The following is a 25,504-nucleotide window of genomic DNA, read 5'->3' as shown; positions in this document are numbered from 1 at the left end:
TTGGTGTCTGGTATAAGCTCTGTCAGTGTAACTGCATCTAGGGCATTTACTGGTATAGCTATGTCAGTAACAGTATCACATTCTCCATCCCCCTCCCAAGCTGTGCCTGTAAAGCTTTGAAGGTTAGACCAGACCTTAGTCTCTCCGTGCCTCAGTTTCCCCACCTGTACCACAGGGGCAGTAGCACTGCCTTGGCTCACAGTGATGTGTGAGGATAAATGCATGAAGGCCTGTGGGATGCTCACACACTATGTTAAGAGGGGAACGCTCCTCCTCACTTAGGGTACGCCTATACTTCCCGCTGGATCGGCAGGTAGTAATTGATCTATCGGGGATCGATTTATCGCATCTTGTCTAGACACAATAAATCGATCCACGAATCAACACCTGTACTCCACCTCGCCAGGAGGAGTAAATTGCGTCGATGTGGGAGCCGTGGCAGTCGACTCGCAGCTGTGAGGATGGATGGCAGCTGTGAGGATGGTCAAACTAAGATACTTTGACTTCAGCTACGAGAATAGTGTAGCTGAAGTTGCATATCTTAGATCGATTCCTCCCCCTAGTGTAGACCCGCCCGTACCTTTGAACAAGGGAATGAGTGAAAGTTCCCAGTGCCGGCAGGATTTGCATGGTTCATACCACATATGCAGAGCTTCCAGAGAAAAAGTCATAACTGAAAGACCACTGCACATCTCCCCAACTCATACCCCCAGCTCTCTGCCCTCATCCGGCACAGACAGACACCCCCCATTCCCTCAGCTCCCTGCCCCACCCAATACAGACAGGTTCCTCCATGCCCGGTGCTGGGTGACATGGGGTTATGTCTAGGTTATTAGGGTCTGTCTACACGGGGAAATTGGCTGGTGGGAATGACAATCCCCCCTCCTTGTACAAGGACCCGGGGGAGGGATATGCACCAGCTCTGACAGCATTCAACTGATCTTAACCCACAGGCGAGGAGAATGGGATCGCACCATCCATGTCCCCCCGCTACACACACATTTCCCCGCTGCACTCACACACACGTTCCCTCATAAGCCTTTGCCTCCTCACATATGAGCACGCCTCCCACTGTATCCCTCCTGACACACACACACACACACACACACACGCGCGTCATCTCAGCCACATGGCCACCCCTCACCTAAACATGCTTCTCACGTGCACCTTAATTTAGTGTCATCCCCATGTGTTCTTAGCCTTCACCTCTCTTGCATGTCCTCCACACATGCTCCTCCCTTCACAGACCTTCTCCCCTAAAATATTGCCTTTGTAGTCACATGCTCTCTTCCCATTTCTCCCTCTCTTACATACACACTCTGCCTATCTCGCACTAGGGTGACCAGATAGCAAGTGTGAAAAACTGAGACAGAGGGTGGGGCGTAATAGGGGCCCATATAAGACAAAGCCCCAAATATTGGGACTGTCCCTATAAAATTGGGACATCTGGTCACCCTGTCTCTCTCTCTCTCTCTCTCACACACACACACACAGTTGGAACAATTGGGGCCTAGCAATTATTGTGAGCCTATGAAAAGGTAAACAAAAGTTTACACAAGTGTTACAATAACCTCTAACAATATATGATGGGAAAAGGTGCAAAAAGGAGACAGAAAGCCTGAATTAATCTAAAAACGGCCTACTGATATAATTCAAAACTGTGTTACAGTCATGCCTGGGACCAGAAATCAATTAACCAAAATCAGTGTATCAGATATTGGGCCTATTGGTGGACAAAATAATGAGGGAATGGGCTATTCCACCCATCACTCCCCTTTTGGGGTCTGTGACAGGGTGTGCATACCCTGCACTAGGCAAGAAAGGGTTAACCCCACACTGTGGGCGGAGGAAGTCCCACCCCTCAGACCATTCTGGCATGCTCCAACTGCTGCTTTAGTATAAAAGGGAGCAGTCCAGCTCATTCTAGGCTGACCACTGAGTGGGAAGGATGCTTGGAGGAGGTTCCTGTCCAGAAGCTGCTTCAGTACCTGACTGTGGGATCCTGAGGACTAGACCAGAGACCTGTTGTTGATGGTGGGCTGACTGGAGTCAGAATCCCAGAGAGTGACCTGTGCCAGGAGCCTGGAGACCCTGATGATGTACATATCCCAGTTTCAGGAGACACAGTAGGAAGTGGCCCAGGGAGGCTCAGTGAATGGTATCTCCCACCTGAGAAAGGTCAGCATGTTGCAGTAGGATCCCTGCTGACTGGGTGATGACCACACTCACTGCTGACAGGGCCCTGGGCTGGGTCCTGGTGGAGCATGGAGGGGCTGGTCCCCCTACCCCGGCTGTCAACCTCCCCATCCCTGAGTGGCCCCTGACTCTGGCCATTAGGCGGTACAGCCTTGCACCCGAGGGCAGCTGTGTTGACTCTAACCTGTGTGCTGTGCTGTCTTAAGCACAAGGACAGTCTGGCGGACTGTAACCGCAGTGCCCCCTCACCCAAGATCCACCCCAAAAGGGAGCTGGAGTGTGCAGACACTGCAATGAGGTCCTTAAAAACAACAACAAAAAAAAGACTTTAGGAGGAAAAGTGGCAAAGGGGGATGCAGGCGGACTGAGAGAAGATCAGGAAGGAACAAGCTTTATCAGCTTGACTGCCCGACCACATTGTCTCCTGGATGACCAGGATCCACCATGACACTGTTGGGTCTTTGTTGTCCTGATCCTAAGAGATTTTCTGACCAGACTCAGGCAAAAACAGGGACCCAGATGACATCGCCACCTCCCCTGGCTCTGACTGAATCCCAAATACCCCCTGGGCTGTAAGACTTTGTCCTTCCACTCCTATGTGGTGTTTTCCTTCCCCATTTTCTTTTTCCTATCCCTCTTCTTTGCCTTCTGTTTAATAAGAGTCTGGCTTAGCCAGCCAAGGCTGTATAATTTGCAATACAGCTATAAATCTCTGCCCAAAACGGGCAGCTAAAAGCAATGCCTTACACAGCCCAATACTGGCACAAGTTTGCCAACTCTTTTAATCTCTGCACATCACACAACCACACACTGCCTGACACACACACATGCTCTCTGCCTGTCTCACAAACACACATGCACACTAACACTCTCTGCCCATGACACACACACACGTTCACTCCCGGTTACATGTGTGCATACACATACTTTCTGCCTGTCACACAAACACACATTCGGCCCATCAGACCCACACACGCACAGTGTCCCCCTCACATGAGCACATGCTCTCTGCCTGTCACACACACATGCACACACTTTCTGCCCCTCTCTCTCTCTCACACACACACGCTCTCTCCCTGTCACAGGCGCCTGGTCTCTTTCACAGGTCGGGGCTCTCCCATCTCTTCTACTGTCCCTGTGCCCCCAGGAATATTTTTGGGCCCCCATTTCTCCCTCCCCCACGCCCTAAAAATCCGCTTTGCTTTATTTCCACAGACAAAAACAAAACCCAAATCTCCCAGCCGGCTCGCACGGAGCCCTTGGGAACGAGTCTGCTGCTGCCTGCAGCCAGCGCTGCTCACACCCTGCGTGCGCCCCTGTCCCGTCCGCATTCACCCAGCCCGGCTGGGCTCCTCCCGGCTCCCCGCTTCCCTCCCCGGAGCGCTGCCTCGGTGGGTCCCGGGCTGTGAGCCCCGCCCGGGGCGGGGGCAGGAACCAGAGGTCGCTTTCAGCTCCCAGACAAAGGCAGAGCCAGATCCACTGGCTGAGAGAGGCTGGAAATAAGGGGCTCGTGGTTACCTGGGCTGGGGATTCACGCTGGGAACCCGGGCGGCTGCTCCATGGTGTGTGTGTGGGGGGGGGTCTGTCTGTCCGTCTCTTGCTCCAGCTCAGCCAGAAGTTATTAGACAGGATGCGGGTGGGGAGACTTTTTCCCATCATGCAACTGCAGGGTGCTGCTGCTCCTCCCCTACTCGCTCGCTCACCCCCAGCTTGCTCTCGGATCCTGCTGCCCAGAGACGTCCCTTGCTCAGCACCGAAATGAGGCCGCTTCTGAGGTGGGGTCAACATGGAGGCTGTTTATGCAGGGGGCCCTCGCCGGGTGCTGAGATGCAGCTGACTCCAGTGGCTCTTTATACAGGTTCTTTCAGTCCATCCTGAAATAAAGGTACCTCTGGGGTGGGGAGTAGGGGCTATTTATGCAGGGATCACTTGCCCAGTTTTGTCTTACAGCTGATTCTGGGGTGCTGGGGGGGCCTTTATTCAGGGATCCCTTGCCAGGCATTGAGATGCAGCTGATTCTGGGGCAGGGCACCAGAGATGTTTATACAGGGTCCCGTGTCCCATAATAATATGCAGCTGCCTCCAGGTTGGGCTACAGGGGCTGTTTATACAGGGATCCTTTGTCCACTGTTCAGTTGCAGCCATCTCTGGGGTGGGGCATGCCAGCTGTTTATACCTTGCATGGTGCAGAGATGCAGCTGATTCTGAGGTGGGGGTGTGGAGGCTGTTTAAGTAAAGATTCTTCAGCCTGGGGCTAAGATGCAGCCACTCTGGGATGCTAGGCGCAACCCTGGGCACCGTTGCACTGACTCCAGCACTTGTGTTTGTATTGGCAGTATATGGCCAGGAGACATCTCCACTCTTCCCCCAGGTCTCCTTGTGGACTAAGGTCTGGAGTGGTGCCAACTGCTCCCAGCCACTGTGATTAGGAATAAAACCATCCCTGCAATTAATAGCAGCTGGACAGTGCTGCAACTGAGCTATCCGGCCTCAGGAACTAGCACAGACTAGGCTAGGGGGTCAGGGCATTATGAGTGCAGGGTCTGCCTCTGACACCCCGCCCCTCCCCCACTGGCTGATTGCAGACCCAGGACAGCACCAGGTGCCCAGTTCAGATCTCTGGCTCCCCAGCACCATGGCTCAGTGGCTGTCACTAGCTTTGGAGCTCTCCTCACATTGATGGGGTCTCTCCATTATCGCACAGGGGGGCTAAATGATCTGCCCTCATGCCCCCTCCTCCATGCAGACATTGATAGGGTTTCTGCCCCCACAGGCTGGCTCTGCCCTACGGCCAGCACATTAGCGGGGTCTCTCCCCAGCGCAGGGGGCTGTTAAAAGATAGGATGCTCATATAGGGTAATGTTGAAGAATGCAGAGAACTGTACGGTCAGTAATTTCTTGATGAGAAAGGACTGTAGATGTGGTGGAAGGAATAAAACCAGACTCTCATGGTACCTTAGCTCTTTCTCTTATGCTCTTATCTTGGTGTCAGGAGCTAGCTCCTGCAGGAACCTGAGATTCAAAACTAAGAATATTGCAGAAAAACAAAACTCAAAGAGGAAACAATAATTAGGCTTGTCAGGACTGAATTTTCTTTTTTCTAATTTCACTGGATAATATCTGCTTATTTTAAAGCTTCTTTTTTATATATATATATTTTTGTCGATTTAAGTTTCCACATTTGCCCAAATGTGTGGGTTTTAAACATTTTTTTTCTATTTTTATCAATGTACATTTCTGCAATTTCAGGAAATTGCATGTGTGTGTCAGATAATACTTAGTTAATGACAGATGTTGAAATTCAAAAAAATTAAAGTTTTGTAACTATTAAAACACAAATTGGCAATGTCACATGTCAAAATATACCATGTAAATATTCTTACATTGAATTCTAAGTAATTCTCCAGCAGCATTTTTTCTTATTTTGCTTATCTGTAAATTTCAGTTATAACTGGTGGCAATCATTTTCCATCCCTTTGTGTGTGTTGGGAGAAATTGGCGTTTACTGACATTTACCGATAAAACTCTCATCCTCCCAAGCCTAACAAAAATCCTGGTCACCTGCCAGATCCTTGTCCCTGAACAAGCAGACACATAAGGAGATGTGTTCAGCCACTGGACATTCTTTAGATCACAACGGGAAAACTACAAAATTACAAAGGGGCTGGATAAAAAGGAAAACAAAATAAAAACCAGCCACAGTTTTAGCTGTAATGATCAAGGGCTGCCACATGCTCCAACAGCATCCGGATTATGTCAGCAGCAGACCAGGTTGACCCACGTAAAATCCTACAAGCACTCCAAACGCACTTTGAACCTACAAGAGCAATGTCACACACCAAAGATATCTTTTCAATAAGGGTAATCAAGATTTCAATGGCAAAAGAACTGCATTCAGGCTGAGTTAAGCCATCTTGGTTGTATGCCCTTTCAGAATGCTGAGTTGAGCAAAATTCAGACTTCTGAAAACCAGGAAATGAAGAGTTAAGGTTGCCAGTATAACCTTAATTCTGCCCTTTTTCAACTGGACAAATTTGTTTTTTCCTTTTTGTCCTTTAATAGTGTCATATAGAATCCTGTGAATGTGCGGTAAAAGGAGCTTTTACATTTCAGCAGTTGTGGGGTTGGCCAAGTAAAAAGGTATACTTGTAACATGGTATACTGGGGCATTGCTAAAAGAAGGCAGAGCTGGTTAGACTGTCTGCTGACTATTCTACTGTGTTCACAGTAACCCTCCCCATAAAATAAAAATTCTAACAGAGACACCTTGAGTTGTTAAATCTTTATTGCACAGGTGTACAAAGGTTGGGACTACAATAATTAGTGCCAGGTGTTCACCAGAGGCATGGCATCAGCACAAATTGCATTTCCTGGTTTTCAGAAGTTTGAGTTTTGCTCAATTCAGCATTCTGCAAGGATCCGACATACCACCAAGCAAGCATCACTCTGTGTTAATGTCTTTTTCTGTCATTGAATTTCCTACTTTTTTGAACAGGAGAAGATATTGTTTTGGTAGGAGTTAGTAGTCATTTAGACAGTTGTACATATCATGTCCTGCAATTTGCATACCCAGCCAGCCAGCCCCTCGGTACACATCAGCTAGGCCCCTCTCTAACACTTCTTTGGCACACCTCCCCAGCTATATCCCTGGCCCACGGTTTTCCCCACTCCAACCTAGCTTCCTCCACACTACTGTTTCCAGGATCCCCTCCCTGCCCAGCCCACAGCAAGGAGGGAATGTATCTCCCTGGACTCCTCACTCCCTGATATACAATGTTTCTATTGCCATTACTTATCCCCTCTGATAACCCAACTCACGTGCAGTGCCTGGAATGAAGGACAGCTCTGTTACAGTGCAGTGGTGTTCCTGGTTGTGCTTCAGAATAGTTGAAGGGTGGAGTTAGTAGCTGGGTCGGTGAGAGAAATCACAGACAGGGTTTCTGTTCCAAAATATTGACAGTTTTATGGTTGAGAGAGAGATCCACTGTCCCCTGCCCAATAGATGGACTCCATCTCTGAGAAACACTGCAGGGTCAGAGCTCATAATGTTTCTGTGACAAACCCTACACCTTGTCCAGTCAGCCATGAACCCTCTCATTTCCCTAATAATGTTCCTCCAACACTTAGTAATGGCTGCCATATTGTCACTGTCAGAATTATGCAGACAATCAGGGCTTGTCTACACTTGCAGTGCTGCAGTGGTCCAGCTGCACTGGCGCGACTGTAGCGCTTACTGAAGATGCTACCTATGCCAACGGGAAAGCTTCTCCTATCAGCGTAGGTTCTCCGCGTTGCCAAGAAGCATTAGCTGTGTCAACAGGAGAAACGCTTTCTACACTGGGGGTTAGGTTTCCACACTGCTGAATGATCTAGTAATACCAACATAAATTGGTAATGTAGACGAAGCCTTAGCCAAACTATTGGAGGTCCTGGACGCAAATCTCCAATGCAGACCAAATCTGCTTTCATCCATTGAATGAGGATAAGGCCCAGATCATTTCTACCTGAGTGAATCAGCACAATGTCTGGTAGATCACAATCTTTTAAGTCATTAGTTAGGCTTTGTCTACGCTACAAAGTTTTGTCGGCAAAAGCTGCTTTTTGCTGACAAAACAGGGAGGGTGCACATGCTGCAAAGCTACTTTTGGTGGCAAAACTCTGCTGTTTTGCCAACAAAATAAAACCACCTCAGCGAGAGCATAAAACTTTATGTTTAAGTTAAAGTGACAAAGCCTCAGTGTAGACACTGCTGTTTGTTTTGTCAACAGAACTGGCTTCCTGAATTGGCCTGTATCCCACAATGCCTGCAGGCATCGCTCTGCTCTCTGTTTTGATCTCTGCTGCCCTGTAGGCATCATGTGCCCCTCCCTTTTCATATCTCGGGGAAGTAGCTGACAGCTGAGTGTGCTGCTGCCTTTGGGGGACACAGAGCAAATCATTCATGTGGAATGCCTGTTCCGCCTGCACTAGGAAGGAAGGGGCAAGCAGACTGCGGCTGCGGGGAGTGGGGGAGGGAAACTGCTATGCTGCTTTGCCATGGAGAGCTCACAGAGCTGCTCAGGATGCCGCTCCCAGCAGCTGACGAGGCTGTGGGAGAACTCAGAGGGAATCACAGAACTGCAGGCAGAGTGGGCTGAGCCGGGAGTTGATGTGGGGGGTTATCCCTCTGCCTCAGGATAGGTCAGTCAGCCTGCTGTCTCCCCTGCCCCAGACACACCACTCTCCTCTCTCCCCCCACTTCCATTGAAAAAGCAACTGACAGAATCATGCATCATGTACCTGCCCCATGAGGCATTGCAAGCAACAAACCCTTCCCAAAGTACCCTGCGCCAGTTGCATAGTGGGATAGCTACCCACAGTGCACTGCTCTCTGTGTCGCTGCAAGAGCTGTTAGTGTGGATGCGCTCTGCCGACACAAGGAGCTAGTATAGATACGCAATGGTGGTTTTAATGAAAGCACTTTAATTAAAGTGGGATAACTTTTACCGACAAAACTTTGTAGTGTAGTCAAGGCCTTAGATGCTGCAGAGTGGGCAAAAGATGATGGGAACGCAGGCCACCTCTGTCCACCCAAATCTGCCTGTAGTCAGCAACCCTTGTGTCACAGTGCACTCCTTGCTGTCCCAAAAACTTCTGCAACTTCCTGGGACAGGGATTGCCCAGTATTCACATGTTGGCAACCCTGGCAGCACACACATTTCTGTTCCACCCGATATAACAAAAAAATTGATTAGACCGCCTGCTGACTACTCTGCTGCATTCACAGTAAACCTCCCCATAAAATAAAAGCATGTTATATTATAACAGAGACAACTTGAATTATTAGGTCTTTATCACACAATTGTATAAATCTTGGTTTATTAAAAACCTATGAAGGGACAGAGCTCCCTCCTGGTGAGAGAGAGACGTAGCTGGAATTGAACCTTTGATAGGGGGTGAACAAGAAGGGACATGATCAAAGTCTATAAAACATTGACTAGTCTAGAAAGGAGATCTGGGAGAAAGGCAGTTCTGTTCTCCCTGTCCTATAATGCAAGAGTGAAGGGAAACACTATGAAAGTAAAAGTGGGAAATTCAAAATAGATCAAAGTAAATACTTTTCCACACAGCAGTGAATTCCACAGGATTCCACTGAGAGCAAGAACTTAGCAAGATTCAAAGAGTGACTGGGCATTTCTATGGATAACAAGAACATCCAGAGCTAGAATAATTAATGCAAAAAATGCCTGGCAACCCCTCCTGCTTAAGTGCTCAGGGGAGCAGATTATCCCCTATCTGATACTGCTGGTTCTTATATCTTCCTCTGCAGCGTCTGGTATTGGAGATGGGATACTGGACTGGATGGAACTTGGCTCTGACCCAGTCTGAGTATGCCTATGTTACTGTGACTCTGCCTGTTGCTACCTGCACCAGGAAGTCAAAGTGCCATCCTGCGGGGGGAATACTGGGTGCTAAAAGGCTCTTTAATCTAGCAGAGAAAAGCAGAACAAGAACCGATTGCTGGGAGCTGAAGCCAGGCAAAGTTAAATGAGAGACTAGGCACATATTTGTCACCATGAGGGTCATTAACCACTGGAACAAACTCCCAAGGGAAGTGATGGATTCTTCATCTCCTGATGTTTTCAGATCCTGACTGGGGGCTTTCCTGGATGAGGCTTTAACTGAACACAAGTTACTGGGCTCGATACAGTGGGAACTGGATGGAATTTAATGGTCTGTGCTATACAGAGGGTCAGACCAATGATCAAATGGTCCCTCCCGGCTTTAATTCTACAAGTCTATGAATACTCAAGTCACCGGAGACAGCTGATTCCATCGTCCATGGGACAGGGTTATATTCAGGTGTCTGTGTGACCCTTGCTCCACAGCAGTCAGTGGGGAGTTCCCACTGAGACACCCTTTCCAACCCAAAGTGGTCACCTACCAGGAATCTGACTAAAAAAGAAAAGGAGAGTAAACTAAAAATACACTTTGGGTTCTTTGTATTAGTTTTCTGGTTACTGAGCCAGCGTCTCTGCATTGGTCCTACCCAGGACGACTCCCTCTCAGAGCAATTGTCTCAGGCTCCCTGCAGATGCAGGCAGGTGTTGCTGCATTAGTTGCGCTAGGGGCTGTTTGCCCCAGAGATCAGCCCATAGCACACACCTAAGAGCCCCTTTCTCTCGTGTGGCGCAGAGAACCTGTCAGTCCCTGGAACATGGGGGCCATTTTTCTCTCAGCTCAATCCTTGGCTGCCACCCACTAGAGACCCCCTGCTCATGCTGGGAAGAGACCCTGCTCATGTGCTGGTTGTGGGACAGAGCCAGCCTGTGGGGGAAGAGACCCCATCAATATCCCACTAGTAGGGCAGTTCATTCAGTCCCTAATACTCCCCCTTTGTGGTGGTGGAGAGACCCCATCAATGTGGGAAGAGCTCCAGAGCCAGCAATGGCTGTTGAGTTGTGGCACCAGGGAGCCAAGAATCTGCACTGGGAACCTAGCATTATCCTGGCCCTGCAGGAAGTTGATGGGGTGTCAGGGGCAGCCCCTGCATCTATGAGGACCTGACCCTCTAGTCCCCTCTAAGCCAGGCCCTGCATCTGAGATGGCTCAGTCTCAGCTCTGTCCGGCTACTGTTGATTGTCGGGGTGGTTTTATTCCTAAACACAATGATTGGGGGAAGCCAGCAGCTCTCCATCCTCCACTTCCAAGGGATCCTTGGTGCCCAGCCACATCTCACCGGCTGGGGGCAGTTGGGTGCTGGCTATTCACCATGGCAGGTGGGTGGAGATGCCTCCTAGTCAGACACGCCCAATGTGGACACAAGCTATGGGTGCTGGACTCAATGCAACAGTGACGCCCAGCCTGGGGGATCCCAGCAGAGAGGGCGCGTGCCCCCAGGCCTGGCCCCAAAGTTAGCTGTAGATCATTGCCAGGTGAAGGACACCTGTATAAACAGGCTTCACGCCCCACTTCAGAGTCAGCTGCATCTCAGCCCTGGGAAAGGACCAGCTCTGGGCAGGGGAGCAGCGCCCTGTGCTGAATGATGGGAACAATCCTTCTCAAACACTGCCTGGCCTCTGTTCTGGATGGAGCCCCCACTTACCCCCCAGGGGAGTAAGTATGCACCATCGGCAGGCCCCAGTCATCAGCAGGCAGGATCAAACCTGGGACTGCTGGAGCTAAATACATGAGTCTCTACCACATGAGCTAAAAGCCATGTGGCTCGTAGCTAAGGCTGTAGCAGACACTTTAATCCCTAAGTGGTCTCTGTGCCACTAATGGGGACAGAGCACCATACCTGGGCGGGGGGGTTACAGGTGCATATGCAGCACAGTCGGGCCTTGATGGGGGGAGCAGGACCCAGTCTAGCAGCAGAGCAGGGGCCAGGCCCCATGGTGGGCTGTGAGTTGAGGATGGCTTCTGAAGGTGAGAGGGAAACAGATAGGCATGTACCTCTCCACTCCCCCTAGCTCTGGGCCCTGTCACCACCAAAGTGAAGCAGGAGGGACCCCAACACACTGACTGGGGCATGAGTGGGGAGCGATCCCCCAGCCCTAGAGCCAGACTTTTGTGGGGCTGGGGTGCACAGAGGGACTGCGAGCTTTTGCCACAGCGGGATCTGTGGTGCTGGAGGGATGCCCTGGCTCTGGATCAGATGGGGGTATCTAAGGGAGAGTCCATCTGTTTGAGACAGACATGGGGGCGTGGGAGTGACAAATGCAGAGCTGTCAGGGGCAGGTGTCCTAGCGCCTCAGCTTTTTGAGGGTAAGTTCTGCTTTCCCTTCTGTAATGTGGGTAGTGGGGTGAGCAGTGTTGTGAACAGCAGTGTGAGTCTGGGGGGCTCATTAGGGGCACCGCTGCTGCTGTTGTCTCTACAGAGCCTGCCTTGTGAGTGGGTGATGTGGGTGATCAGTAGGGCCCTACCAAATTCGCGGCCAGGAAAAATGCATCAAGGTCCATGAAATCTGGTCTCCCCTGTGAAATCTGGTCTTTTGTGTACCTTTACCCTGTACTATACAGATTTCACAGAGGAAACCAGCATTTCTCAAACTGGGGGTCCCAGCCTGGCCAGCAGCTGCTGCTCTCCAGCTATCCAGCTCTGAAGGCAGTGCAGAAGGATGTGTGGCAATACCACAACCCCTTACAATAACCTTGCCTGCCCCCATCACTCCCCAGCCAGGGGGGGAGGGGTCACTGTACAGGGAGCTGCCCCCTTCCGTCCATCCCCCCCCCGCCACCATATCCAGATTCAAAGAAAAGGCACCAACAGCTTCCTCAGGATACCATTTTACCGAAGGCCAGCCCTGTGTCTCTAGCCAGCTCGGGAAAGCGCCTGTCCGCAAACATCAACCCCACAGCCAGACTTCAAGAGCCTTAAATTGCGATTGGCAAACATGTCCATCCAGATCTCAATGTGCTTCTGCCCATTGGCAACAGGATTTGGGCTCTGGGCAGTGGGAGAGCGATTTCTTCTCTCACAATCCAAATAGAGAGGGCATCTCTGGTTGTGTTGTCTCTGTACCAAGCAGCACCCAAGGCTGAGTGTAGCCCTGCCCTTAGCACAAAGTACAAGACACAGGGTATGGCTACACTTGGAAATGTGCAGCGCTGGGAGTTACAGCTGTGGTCGTACAGCTGTGTAGGAACAGCGCTGCAGTGTGGCCACACTGACAGCTACCAGCGCTGCAGTGTGGCCACATTTGCAGCATTTGCAGCGCTGTTGGGAGTGGTGCATTGTGGGCAGCTATCCCAGCGTTCAAGTGGCTGCAACGTGCTTTTCAAAAGAGGGGGGTGGGGTGGAGTGTGACAGGGAGCGTCGGGGAGACAGAGAGAGCGGATTTTTGGAGCAGACACTGTGAGCTCCCTGCCTTGCAAATTCTGGCCATTTCCCCCACCCCTCTCTCAATCACTCTTAAATGTAAAAAGGCTTCAGACCAGATAAGCAGCTTCTCCGACGGACTCCCTCCCCCCCGCCGTGCTGTTTGTCTCCTCAAGCAAACAGCTGTGAACAGTCCAAAGCCTCGGCTCGGCTCGCTTGCTGGAGCAAAGAGCAGCTGTGTTTGGTAGCTCCGGGGAGTACCTTCCGGTTTGTTGTAGACAGGAATTCTGGGATACCTCTTAATACCCTGGAGGCCAATAACAGCGCTGGTGAGTGTCCACATCTGATGAGCAGCGCTGCATCACCAGCGCTGGATTCGCTACACCCGTAGCAGACCAGGAGTACAGCCAGCGCTGCAGACAGGGAGTTGCAGCGCTGGCTGAGCTTTGTAAGTGTGGACACCGAGTAAGTTGCAGCGCTGTAACCCCCTCACCAGCGCTGCAACTTGCAAGTGTAGCCAAGGCCACAGAGAAGTTGATGGACGGGGAAGCAGATTATTCCTCCCTCCTTTAAAATATATTCCATTTTTGTCTTAATATTTTGGTTTCCCTTGAAAAACTGAAAGTTCTTTACTTTTCTGAAACCAAAACGGTTTTGTTTTTAAAGCTGAAACTCTGTTGGGCTTTGATTACTGAAAACTGAACATTTATTGGGTTTCAGAATTTGGATTTTTTTTCCAGTGAAAATCAAGGAATTTGACAAAAAAATGTAATACATATTTGCAAAAATATCTGTTTTGATCCTTTCAAGACCCCGCCCACATTTTGATGAAAGATGAAAATTCACCAGCTCCACCTCAGTCTAAATATTTTCCAGTCTCACTAGAGGCAGCACATGAAATTGTCTCATCTGAGTTCATTCCACTCCAGTGTCAGTAATTCAGATCTACATCTCTTCTTCTGATCTAGTAAAAATTCAGTGCTGGATGAGAGATTCCTGTATCATCAGCCCCTGCTGCCTTCAACCCCAGAGGTGGCTTAGATCAACAGGAGACATTAAAACAAGGTGATGTCTGTCTATTTAATCAGAAAGGAAACTCCATCCCACTCCACTGAAAAAAACAACAACAAACGCTACACAGGGACATTCAGTAGCATATAGCTCGTCTGGTTATAAACTGAACAGGGAAACAAGCACTCTGGAAGAGTATCTACATGAAGCGTTTAATAATTATACTGCTATTGTTAAGCCTGTACATTTCCTGTATGACAATCCCTAGAGGTCTCTCTCTAGGGGCTTATCAGTCCCTTGCCCCATTGTGTGCGAGCCCTAGTGCAATGGGGCCCTGGTCTGTAAGATTCCAGTCCCTGTGGTTGGGGGAAAAAGCTGCTAAACGTGGCACCTAATGGCCCACACACCAGCAGGCGAGTAAACAGGCTTCAAAATTGTTTTTTTATATAGTGAAGTGACAAGGTATTTAAGCTAATCTCAAGATTTTGGGGTCCTGGCTCCTGAGCATCAGGGTTTGGCAATACTTCGGAGATGAATGGATTTTATCCTGACATGGCCCTGTGAAGTAGGAGAGCGTTATCTCCATTTTATAGATGGGGAAAACTGAGGCCCCCAGCGATTCCGTCACTTGCCCAAGGTCGTGCAGGGAATCCCTGGCAGAGCTGGGCCTTGAACCCATGTCTGCCTGTGCTGGTCTCTTTTGACAAGTTGGGAGTTCCTCAGGGAACAAAAGGTAACTAGGATGACTTTGAAGGAGGTCCATCACCGGTACTTAGCTATATGAATTAACATAAGGCAATTTGCTTGTTCCTCCACCATTCACAGTACATTACAATTAATTTAAATGATATCAGAATACAGCATAGACAGAGTGTGTTGATTACATTGTGGACCTTACTCATACATAAGTAAATACACAAAAACACAAACATTATCTCCCCATATGTCTTTTGAGGGTTATTTATTTTGCAGGATGTTTAACCCTTTCTAGCCAGGCATTACACTAACCCATCCAAGACAGCTGGTTATCCTGCCTCCCTTTGAAAACCTCCAGTGACCTTGACCTCCCTAGGCAGTTCTATGCCATTGTCTTACTCTTCTTACAGTTAGGAAGTTTTTCCTGAGATTTAATCTTAGGCTTTGTCTACACTACACAGCTTTTAGCAACATGGCTGCGTCAACACAGCTGTGTCACTAAAAGTCGGGCAGTGTAGCCACTGTTTGTCGGCACTCTTGCCAACAAAATACTTGCACCCCCAATGAACAGCATTCACATTGTTGACAGGAGAGTGCTCCTGCTGACAACACACTGTTCACAATGACACTTGCCGCAGCAAAACTTTTTTCTTGGGAGGCAGTGGTTTGCCCCTCTGAACGACAAAAGTTTTGTCACTCAATTGCCAGTATAGACATAAATCTTCTGTGCTATAGTTTGAACCCATTGCCTCTTGCCTCTTTTCTCCATCTTTTTTATGGCAGCCTTTCAAGTATTTGAAGACCACTATCACGTCTCTCTTTAATCACCTATTTTCCAAACTAAACATATCCAGTTTCTTCAGCCTTTGCTTGCATGACTTGCATTCCATTCTTATGACCATCTTTGTCGTTCACTTCTGGGTCCTTTCCAGTTTCTCTCTACATCCTTTCTATACATTGGTGACCAAAATTGGACACAACTCCAGCTGAGGCCTAACCAGCGCGGAGTAGAGCGGTACTATCACCTCCTGTGACTTGCATGCTGTGCCTCTGTTAAAGCAACCGAAAATTGCATTTGCTTTTTTTGCAACAGCATTGCATTGCTGGCTTATGTTGTGATTGTGATCCAGCACAACTTGCAGATCCTTCTCAGCAGTGCTGCTACCAGGACAGTTTTCCCCCATTCTGTATTTGTGCATTTGGTTTTTCTTCCCTAAGTGCAGCACTCTACATTTCTCTTTGCTGAATTTCATTTTGTTGTCTGTAACCCAGTTCTTCAATTTATCAAGATCCCTCTGAATTTTAGCTCTGTCCTCCAAAATGTTGGTAATCTTCTGCCCAGCTTTGTGTCATCTGCAAACGTAATCAGTGGGAAATTCTGCCTGTAAAACATTTTCCCCATTTCCGGGAGGCTTCTGTCCAAGTGGCAGGGGGGAGGAGGAGTTCTCTGTCCAAATGCAGAGGAAGCGCTAAGCACAGTGGAAACGGAGCAGGCTAAGGTGGGGTTAAAATGCAGGCCACAAGTAGGGCGGAGTTAGACCCAAAGGCGGAACTGGAGAGAACAATGGCGGGTTTGACCAGACTGCAGCTTTCTCTCTGCACACAGACAGCGGGGGAGCTTGCCGGTGGGGAGGATGCGCGTGGGGGCAAAGGGCAGGAGGAGTGGGTTGCTAACAGAACGAGTCGGGGGGTGTTTGTGAGAGGAGGCGAAGGATTACAAAGTGTGTGAGCTTGGGGGAGGGGGAGGCAACAGACCCATCCAGCATCTCACGTGCTCCCTGAGGGGTGGGATAGCTCAGTGGTTTCAGTATTGGTTTGCTAAACCCACAGTTATGAGTTCAATCCTTGAGGGGGCCATTTAGGAACTGGGGTAAAAACCTGTCTGGGGATGGGTCCTGCTTTGAGAAGGGGGTTGGACTAGATGACCTCCTGAGGTCCCTTCTAGCCCTGATATTCTATGATTCATCTGGGGATCAGGCCAGCTGGACATTTGTGTGAGCCCCATGTTGGGTGGGGGGTAGATTCAGTCCAACTAACCCATGGTTATTGCACTGTTGCTATGCCAGCCAATTTCCCTATGTAGACAAACCCTAATGAATGCAGCTGCAACCCCATATCACCTTCCACAGGGCAAGGAGGGGGCTGGCTGTGCTGACAAGGGGCAGGACCCTAGGGGTACATGTGGAGGGATGGATAGGGAGGGTCATAAAGGTACCTGTCTGTGCTGGGTTGGGGCAGGGAAGTGGGAGAGGTGGGCAGGGGCCTTTCTGTTATGGGTTTTTCTCTGGAAGCTCTGCATGCGTGCATGACTGTCCCAGGCTCACATACAGAGTCTGACAGCAGGGAACTGAACTCGGCTTTCCCTGGTTCTTGCCCCTCATTGCCGCATTCCCCCCCCCTCCGCTGGGATGATTCTCTAACAAGGAGAGGTGGTCACTAGTTGGCTGTAAGAACACACAGCTTTTCTGGCAGGGAAGGGTGTGTCCACACTAGGGGGACAGGAGTGTTTGTGAACATGACGCACAGTCCCAGGGACAACTTGGCTGTTGTCGTTTTTACCAGGAGTTAGCAGGGTAAGCTAAGCACTCAAATCCCTCAGTACCACGGAATTGCCCCCTCACTGTCTGTGTTTCCCTTGCCCTCTCAGGAGCTGTGGGAGAAGCCCCTCTTTCCAGACAGCAGCAGTGCCAGCTCCGGGAGGTCGCTCTGGTTTTGCAAGACAGTTTGTGCTTCTGGGCTCTCGGACCTGATCCCCCACCCGGCTCATGTGGTGTCAAAAACAGGACACTGAGGTAGGAAGCCAGAGGCTGGATGCTTCCTGCCGGGGGCATGAATGAGACCGAAAGGCCTGGGGTCTGGGCTCATCCCCTGCTGGGATAAGGACAGCCCTGGGGAGCAGCCATGACTGCAGGGCAGGGGGCAGAGGGGGCCCTGGACCTGCAGTTTCAGATCCAGGTGGAGCAGTCGGTGTGCCCCGCTGGGCTGACGGAGCAGCAGGCCTCAGCTGGGCCCGAGCCAGATGTGGGATTGGAGCGGTCAGGCAGGCTGCCTATTGTGGTGCAGTCCGGCACCATTGGGGAGCTGCTGAGATGGGTGGCGCCGCAGCAGGCCCGTTATGCGTCGCAGAAGGAGATGCTGCAGCACTGGGAGGATGTCTGGCAGGAGGTGCTGCAGGCCCTGCGCATCCTCCCAGAGGTGAGGCCGGCTCCGGCCTGCGCCCTCAGGCATGGAGATCCAGAACTGCCACCTCCTCCCAGAGTTGTGCCAGCACCGACTTGTGCACGTGGGTGTGAAAACCTCGCCTCCCAGGGGGGCAGAGAGTTACCCAGGAGTCTGGAACAGGCTGGAATTGAGCCGCAGGAGGAGATGGCACCATGTCAAGAGGAGCAGCTGTCAGCCACGCAGACCCCTGCTGAGGTTAAGCCAACTCCAGCACCTGCATGGAGAACCCTGGAGCCGCCACAGCTGGCCCCAGAGGACGATATCGAGGCCTATCTGGCCACCTTTGAGCAGGTGGCTGATGCCTGCCAGTGGCCGAGAGGGGAATGGACAACCCGACTGGAGCCGTACCTCACCGGGAAAGCCCAGCTGGCCTATGGCAGCCTAGACATCACAGAGACAAGTGACTATGGGAAGGTAAAGGCCACCATCCTGCGTCGCTATGGCATCAGCCCAGAGACACAGCGCAGGCGCTTCAGGGGATTCTGCTACCAAGAGGCCGAGGGGCCCCGGGAGGCTTACAGCCACCTCCGGGAGCTGTGCCATCGCTGGCTGGAGCCGCAGAGCCGTACCAAGGAGCAGATCCTGGAGCTGCTGATCCTGGAGCAGTTCCTGACCATCCTGCCAGAGGAAATTCAGGGCTGGGTCTGGGAACATGGTCCCGAGACCGGCACCCAAGCGGTGGCTCTGGCTGAGGGGTTCCAGGTGGGGCAGCCAGAGGCCCAGTGGCCGGGGCTACAGGTGAGAGTGTCACATTCTCAATGAGGGACCGGGGTGGGAAGGGGAGACAGACTGTGGCCGCAGGGGAGCCAGGGTTCCTGTATTTGTCCCTGAAAAGCCTTGCTCAAGAATCTCCATGGAGTGTGGGTGCTTCAGAGTTTGAGTGCCCAACATGAGTCAACTTGGGTCTGATGGTTCAGATGCTGCACAGATACAGCTGTATTATCCTTAGCACATCCCCCCTGGAAACCAGGCCGCACCCATCTCCCAGCTGGACAACTAAAAACTGTAGTGCCCCAAGTTAGCAGCCCCTCGTGGGCATCTGAATGCTTGGGGATTCATGTGGCCCTGACAACTTAGAAGGGTCAACAGGAGAGACCTCAGCTAGCGAGAGCTGCCCGTGCTGCTAATCAGGGGATTTTGAGGGAGTGAATTTGCCACACATGGCATCTCAAACACACCTGCGCTAAGATGTTCCGAGAGGCCGGAAAATATACTACTGGGGAGAGCAGGAGATGGTCTGCTCTCATTTAAAATCTCCCTTATAACAGTGACATCTGAGCGTTCTCTCCTGCAATGTTGTGAGTTCCCAAGTACGCAGCCCAGCTTTGGATCTGAACAGGTTTGATTTGAGGTGAAAAGGCCCAGTGTTGGGTCTCCATGAGAGTCTGTGATTCACTCTATGAGGGCAGCCATTTTGAAGGGAACGTGCTTCCCAAAATGGAGGAGGTCCTCATGCTGTCGTGCCAACCTGGTCCTCATATTCGCTGTGTGAGGGTATCTGTCTTGCAGGGAATGTGCTCTCCAAATTGAAGTGCTTCACTCTGACAGGCGGGCCACCTCCTCACCAGAGATACTGTCCAGGGCACAGTGTGGTTATTGTTTGATGTGGGTGAGAACACCACTCCCCACACTAATCCCCACCGTGCACACCCCATTTGTGTGTGTCCTGTTTCCTTCGACACTGGCTCGGTGTCATAGAGTCACCGGGGAGATGCTCTGGAACTACTTCATACGAAGCCAGTCAGGGCTGTGGGGGAGCCTCCTCTCTCTGAGCATACTGTCGCCTGGGCAAGAAGCTCACACAGCTTCGACTTCCCTGGGTTTGAGAAGGTAACAGAGTTTTTAGACAAAGGAAACACAGTGGATCTAATTTACCTCGATTTCAGTAAGGCATTTGATGCAGTTCCACATGGGGAATTATTAGCTAAATTAGAAAAGATGGGGATCAATATGAAAATTGAAAGATGGATAAGGAACTCGTTAAAGGGGAGACTACGACGGGTTGTACTAAAAGGTGAATTGTCAGGCTGGAGGGAGGTTATTTGTGGAGTTCCTCAGGGATCTGTTTTGGGACCAATCTTATTTAATCTTTTTATTACTGACCTTGGCACAAAAAGCGGGAATGTGCTAATAAAGTTTGCGGATGACACAAAGCTGGGAGGTATTGCCAGTACAGAGAAGGACCGGGATATCATACAGGAAGACTAGAGACCCTGTAAAACTGGAGTAATAGAATAGGATGAAATTTAATAGTGAAAAGTGCAAGGTCCGATATGAGATTAATAACAAGAACTATTGTTAATAACCTGGGAGGCTCAGTGGAAATAACAGAGGAGGAGAAGGACCTTGGATATTGGTTGATCACCAGGATGACTATGTACCGCCAATGTAAATAGTGCCGTGTAGAAAAGCCAAACCATGCGGTCTGGATGCACAGGTGAGATATTGTCCAGTAGAGATAAGGAGGTGTTGTTAGTACCATATACAAGGCCCTGGGTGAGACCGGTCACATTGGAATGCAGTGTGCATTCGGTCCTTGGTTTAGAAGGACAATTCCAACTGGAATTGGTTACGAAGAAGGGCTACAGGATGATCCGAGGGAATGGAAAACCCTGTCATAAGTGAACGGAGAACCCAAAAGAGCCTTGGCTTGTTTAGCCTACTCAAAGAAGGGCGACGAGATTATGATTGCTTCCTAAAATGTATCAGAGGGAAAACAGGGAGGGAGAGGAATTATTTAAGCTCAGTACCAATATGGACACAAGAATAAATGGATATAACTGGCTATCAGCAAGTTTAGACTTGAAATTAGACAAAGTTTCTAACCATTAGAGGAAGTGAAGTCTGGAACAGCTCTCAAGGGGAGTAGTGGGGGCAAAGACATATCTGGCTCTAATCAGACTAAGCTTGTTAAATTTAGGAGGGGATGGTAGAATGAATATTAATTACCAAAATAAAGTAATCTTTGACTACAGTTGGTAAATAAGCCCAATGATTGTGAGGATGTTAGATGGGGTGGGATCTGAAGTTACTACGGAGAAATCTTTCCTGGGTCTGGCTGTGAGTCTTGCCACATGGTCAGGGTAGCTGATCGCCATAATGGGTCAGGAAGGAATTTTCTCAAGGCAGATTGGCAGAAGCCCTGGGAGGTTTTCACCTTCTTCGCAGTGGGCACAGGTCACTGCTGGAAGGTTCTCTGCACCTTGAATCTTTAAACCATGATGAGGACTTCAGTGGCTCAGACACGAGGTTGTTTACAGGAGTGGGGTGGGGAGATCGTGGCCTGCATGTGCAGTGAGGTCAGACAGATGATCATAGTGGCCCCTTCGGACCTTAAATGCGCTGATTCATGATGCTTGGAGCGATGTCAGCATCCCTTCCACACGTGACTTCCCGCGGCGAGCGGCCTCAGCGGGGCTCCTGGGAAGCTAAGAGGCCCTGCACTCCAACCCTCAGTCAGAAGGACTCTCAGCGACCGGAAAGAGAGAAAGTTTATTAGCGACGGAACACAGCGAGGGCAGAACTTGTTAGCACAGAAATCAGTGATCTTCAGCCTCAAGTCCTTGTGGGGGGGAGGAAGCCCGCATCAGGACCGGTCCTCCCACTCGGCCTCCCAAGCCAGCCAAGCGCTGGACTGCTCCAGCCGGAGCACCCCTCTAAAAGTCAACACCCTTATCCCTACCACCTAGACATGGCATATCACAGGGAACTGAGGCACACACAGCATCATGCAACAGTAAGACTCACATAGCTACATACAACATAACAAGGCGGAAATCCCACACGTCACACCTGTCGCTTCGTGCATGTCTCGGTAATTGCAGGCATAGGCCCCAGAGAGCAGGAACGTGGCCACACAGTGGCGGGCAGGACTGGGCACAGCAGTGTGTCACAGCAAGTTTCCCGGGAAGGTAGGCGCAGGAGGGTTATCCGCAGGTCAGGCTAGCAGGTAGGCTTGGTTGCAGATCGCGGGCAGTTCAGAGTGGCTGGACTCTGACGAGGCAGAGTGTGCTGTTGAATGAGGAGCAGAGGCGCCTGTATGGGACTGTCATGCAGGAGAATACTGGAGCATTAGTTCACTGGTTAGTTGGGTAGTATCCAAACCCCTGCCTCATGTGGAAGCTCTGGCAAAGCTGTCTGGAATATCGTAAATCTTTTCCGCCAAAAAATTGTTGAAAGAAATTCTAAAATATTTTTTCACAAATATTTCAAGTTTTTCAACAAAGAACCAAATTTCTGTCTCTGTTTTTCCCCCATCTTTCCTTTTCTCTCCCCGTAGTCTTTACTGTTTGGTAATGGGGAAGGAAAAAACGAGAGAGAAAAAACAAAAACCGGAAACTCTTTGTTGAAAAATAGGATTTTTTACATGGAAATAAAGCCTGGTTTTACATCCAAAATTTGTTGAACAAAAAGTGTTATCACTCTGGCTGTGAGTAGAGCTGGACAGAAAATGGAGATTATTTTCATGGAAAATTTCAGTGAAACTAATTTTGGTTTGGGTTTTTATAAATTTCAGTGAAAAAACAAAAAATGTTGAGCAAATCAGAACATTTCTGCTAATGTTTATGTTCAATGCCCAATTTTAGTTGAAAAAGTTTGGATGCTAGTCTTTGAGCTGTCTCTCAGTGAGTTTCTCTGCTACGCCCGGGTCTGGAGGCTCCTGGAACACAATGAGAAACAGATTTGGCTGTGAGAAATTTCGTATTTCTAAAATTCAGACAACAAAGTCAGAAAAGAAATTATCCCACGGAAATGAAATATTGAAAAGATTCTGTTCAGAAAGCCAAAAGAAATTTCTAAACATCTCTCAGAGCCAGCCAAGTCTTCAGCTTCATGGTCCACAGAAACTGTGTATTGGGAGAACTTTTCTCCATGTTTATGCAGGCTATTCCCGGGTGTCTGTTCCTGGTGGGAGGTGGCATGGGAATCCCAGACTAACTTTGCACCCTTGTTTTCAAAGGAGATTGAGAACACAATACCATGCACATGAAGCATAGAAACTGCTTCAAACTGCCCACAAAATTATTTCTATGGAAATTGGGATTTCTAACAAAACTGACATTCGTCATACGAAACTGTTCTGTCAAATATGTTGAGTGTCAGCTGCTGAAAACTCCCAAAATGTGTGGTTTCATCAAAGCCTGAAAGTTTAAAATAAAGAACACGCCTTTCCCCACCGCTTTTAATCAACATTTTTTTGAAAAGTAATTTCCTAAGCACCTCTGCGATGGGCTGGAAGCAAGAATCTCTGGGTAAGACTCTCTGACCTGGGTTATGCAGGAGCAAGTCTGGTCAAAACTCCAAATTTCTGTTTTGTTTTGACATTTCAAAATTTGTTTTCACCCCGAATCAGAACAAAACCAAATATCCTTGTAATTTCCCATGAAGCAGACAGTCTGAAAAGTATTGTTTTAAAATGTGTTTTATTTTCATTTTTATATTATTTTTACATTATTTCATTATATACGGTGCACACGAGGACATGTACTCTCATGTCATGGTTTGTAATCTTATGACATAATAGTCAAAATATTTATTTATTTATTAAATACACTAAGGGCCATGGCTGCTTAGTACAGATTGAAACATCTTGACTTATTTTCTAGATCAAAGTGTCTCCTGTTTATGTTGCAGTGAAACAGCTTGATACCTGTGGAACTAACATGATGTAAATCTTGGAACTATCATGACATTGTTCTCTCTCTTCTACCCCTTCCCCTACCCTATGTTTTATCTATTTAGATAATGGGAGTTCTCCTGGCACCTTAGAGACTAACAAATTTATTTGTGCATAAGCTTTCATGGGCTACAGCTCACTACTTTAGATGCCTCAAGTACTCCTGTTCTTTTTGTGGATACACACTATCATGGCTGCTACTCTGAAACCTATTTAGATAATGTTACTGTTGTGTCTTTGTTTGTTGTGGTAACAGTTACATCGTTTTTTCCTTGTATTCCTCCATCTGTCTGTATAGATCTGTTGTCTCTTGTTATGTACTAGACTGTGAGCTTTTTCGGGTACAAACTGTCTATTTGTTGCGTGTTTGTACAGCACCTGGCGCAATAGGGTCCTGCTCCAGGACTGGGGCTCTACGGCTTGACCATAACACAAACAATAAATAAGAAACTGCAGCACAAACAGGAGACACTTTGAACTATGTCCTGCGAAGCCCTTCCCATAATGTAAACAATGTAATTTAGAAAATATTCAAAACAACATTTATTTTGCAGTATTTTCATTTTTATATTTTCCAAATAATTTTCATTTTGAAAATTATTTGCATGTGTGAAAAAATTTCCTTAAGTTGAAATGGCACTGTCCAAAGGAAACATATTTTTTTGTAGAATTTTACGTACCTGGCTCGGTGCAGGAAGCCAAACTGTCTGGATAGAATGGGCCCTGCTGGCCTTTGAACCTGTGATGCTATCCTGGGGTTCCCTATCTGAGTACACGCACGCACGCACGCATGCCCCCCCCCACACACACACTGCCTGTATTCCCTGCCTGCCTGAGCTGGGGTTCCTGCTCCAGCAGAGAGTGCTCTTATCTGTCTCTGTGGATTCAGGGTTGTCACTGTTGGGTTGTCCTTACCCCTCCTCCCACTGGTTGTCACACTTCCCCATCGTCCCCTCCCCAGCAGAGAGGGACCTTTGTACCAAGCCTGGGGCTCACTGACCACACCCTTATTGCATCTTTTCTCTTCCCCATGAGCAGGTTTTCCGGTTCGCAAACCAGCCCTGATCTCTCAGTTGGAGCAAGGGGAGGAGCCGTGCATCCCAGATCCCACAGCCCCTGAGGAGCAGGGGACCCAGAGGGATGTCCCAGCAGGTGAGGGATGAATCAGCCAGCTCAGAAAGTAAAATCCTGGGATCTCAGCCACAAGTTCCCATGGCAGTGCCTCCTGGCTGCGTCTGCTGAGCCATGGGGAAGGCAGAGCTTAGTCACACAGCCAGGAGCTCCTGCAGCCCTGCCCCATGGCCGGATCCACTGAGCCATGGGGGAGGCAGAATCAAGACATGTTCTGCCTTTCCTTTCCACTCCTCATCATGGTGAATCCAGGCGTGAGACTCTCACGGTCACCACTTCCAAGCTACTGTTACTCTGACATCCACCAGGCTTGGGGGTGCACAGCTGTGCAGTAGTGCAGATAGCTGCATGCTCAGGAAGTGTGGCCTGGTGCTGACTCACTGGCCTTGGATGCTGAAGACCTGGCTTCTGTTTGACCTCTGACACAGACTCCCTGTGTGACCCTGGGCAAGTCATTTAGTCCTTGTGTGTGTCAGTTCCCATCCCAGGGGATAACAGCCCTGCCCTGCCTCCCAGGCGTGCATGTGGATAAACACATTAAGGATTGTGAGGTGCCTGCATACTATGATGCTGGGGCCTGTCAATACGAGAGAGAGACAGACACTTTAGAATCATAGAATCTCAGGGTTGGAAAGGATCTCAGGAGTCATCTAGTCCAACCCCCTGCTCAAAGCACAGGCTCTCCACCCACCAACAGTTCCCCGCCCTGCCCCCCCGCTGCAGCTCACCTTCACCTCCTCCCCTGAGCGCACCTTCCCTGCTTCTCCTCC

The 25,504-nt window shown here is 49.5% G+C and overlaps 3 protein-coding genes across 7 annotated transcripts in view; 2 read left to right on the top strand and 1 right to left on the bottom strand.

The window, feature by feature from the left end:
* The window catches only part of AIP (AHR interacting HSP90 co-chaperone), a 340,731-nt gene that overhangs the window by 153,186 nt on the left and 162,041 nt on the right, over positions 1 to 25,504 (top strand). The window lies entirely within an intron of this gene.
* LOC116822208 (uncharacterized) overlaps positions 1 to 25,504 on the bottom strand; it is a 52,028-nt gene that overhangs the window by 13,854 nt on the left and 12,670 nt on the right. The window contains exon 1 of one of the 2 annotated variants that reach the window (XM_075065875.1): positions 3,715 to 3,810. The exons of the other annotated variant lie outside the window; for it this stretch is intronic. The gene's annotated coding sequence lies outside the window, so the exon portion shown is untranslated. Of the gene's footprint in view, positions 1 to 3,714; positions 3,811 to 25,504 lie in introns of those variants that run through there. 2 annotated transcript variants of the gene reach the window in all.
* Positions 3,921 to 25,504, top strand: part of LOC116822193 (uncharacterized) — a 31,141-nt gene continuing 9,557 nt past the window's right edge. Inside the window, exons 1-4 of one of the 4 annotated variants that reach the window (XR_012655863.1) lie at positions 3,921 to 4,081; positions 17,352 to 18,664; positions 21,892 to 22,008; positions 24,642 to 24,755. Coding sequence is in view for 1 of the 4 variants with exons in the window: in XM_032775890.2 (XP_032631781.1) it covers positions 17,606 to 18,664; positions 24,642 to 24,668 (1,086 nt within the window). In the remaining 3 variants the exon portion in view is untranslated. Of the gene's footprint in view, positions 4,082 to 17,113; positions 18,665 to 21,891; positions 22,009 to 24,641; positions 25,470 to 25,504 lie in introns of those variants that run through there. The other 3 variants (XR_004373095.2, XM_032775890.2, XR_012655864.1) reach the window with 3 other exon arrangements.

This window comes from Chelonoidis abingdonii, chromosome 4, assembly GCF_003597395.2.
Source record: "Chelonoidis abingdonii isolate Lonesome George chromosome 4, CheloAbing_2.0, whole genome shotgun sequence".
Lineage (NCBI taxonomy): Eukaryota > Metazoa > Chordata > Testudines > Testudinidae > Chelonoidis > Chelonoidis abingdonii.
Note: the sequence above shows the minus strand (reverse complement) of the source record. Positions and strands in the feature narration are given on the sequence as shown.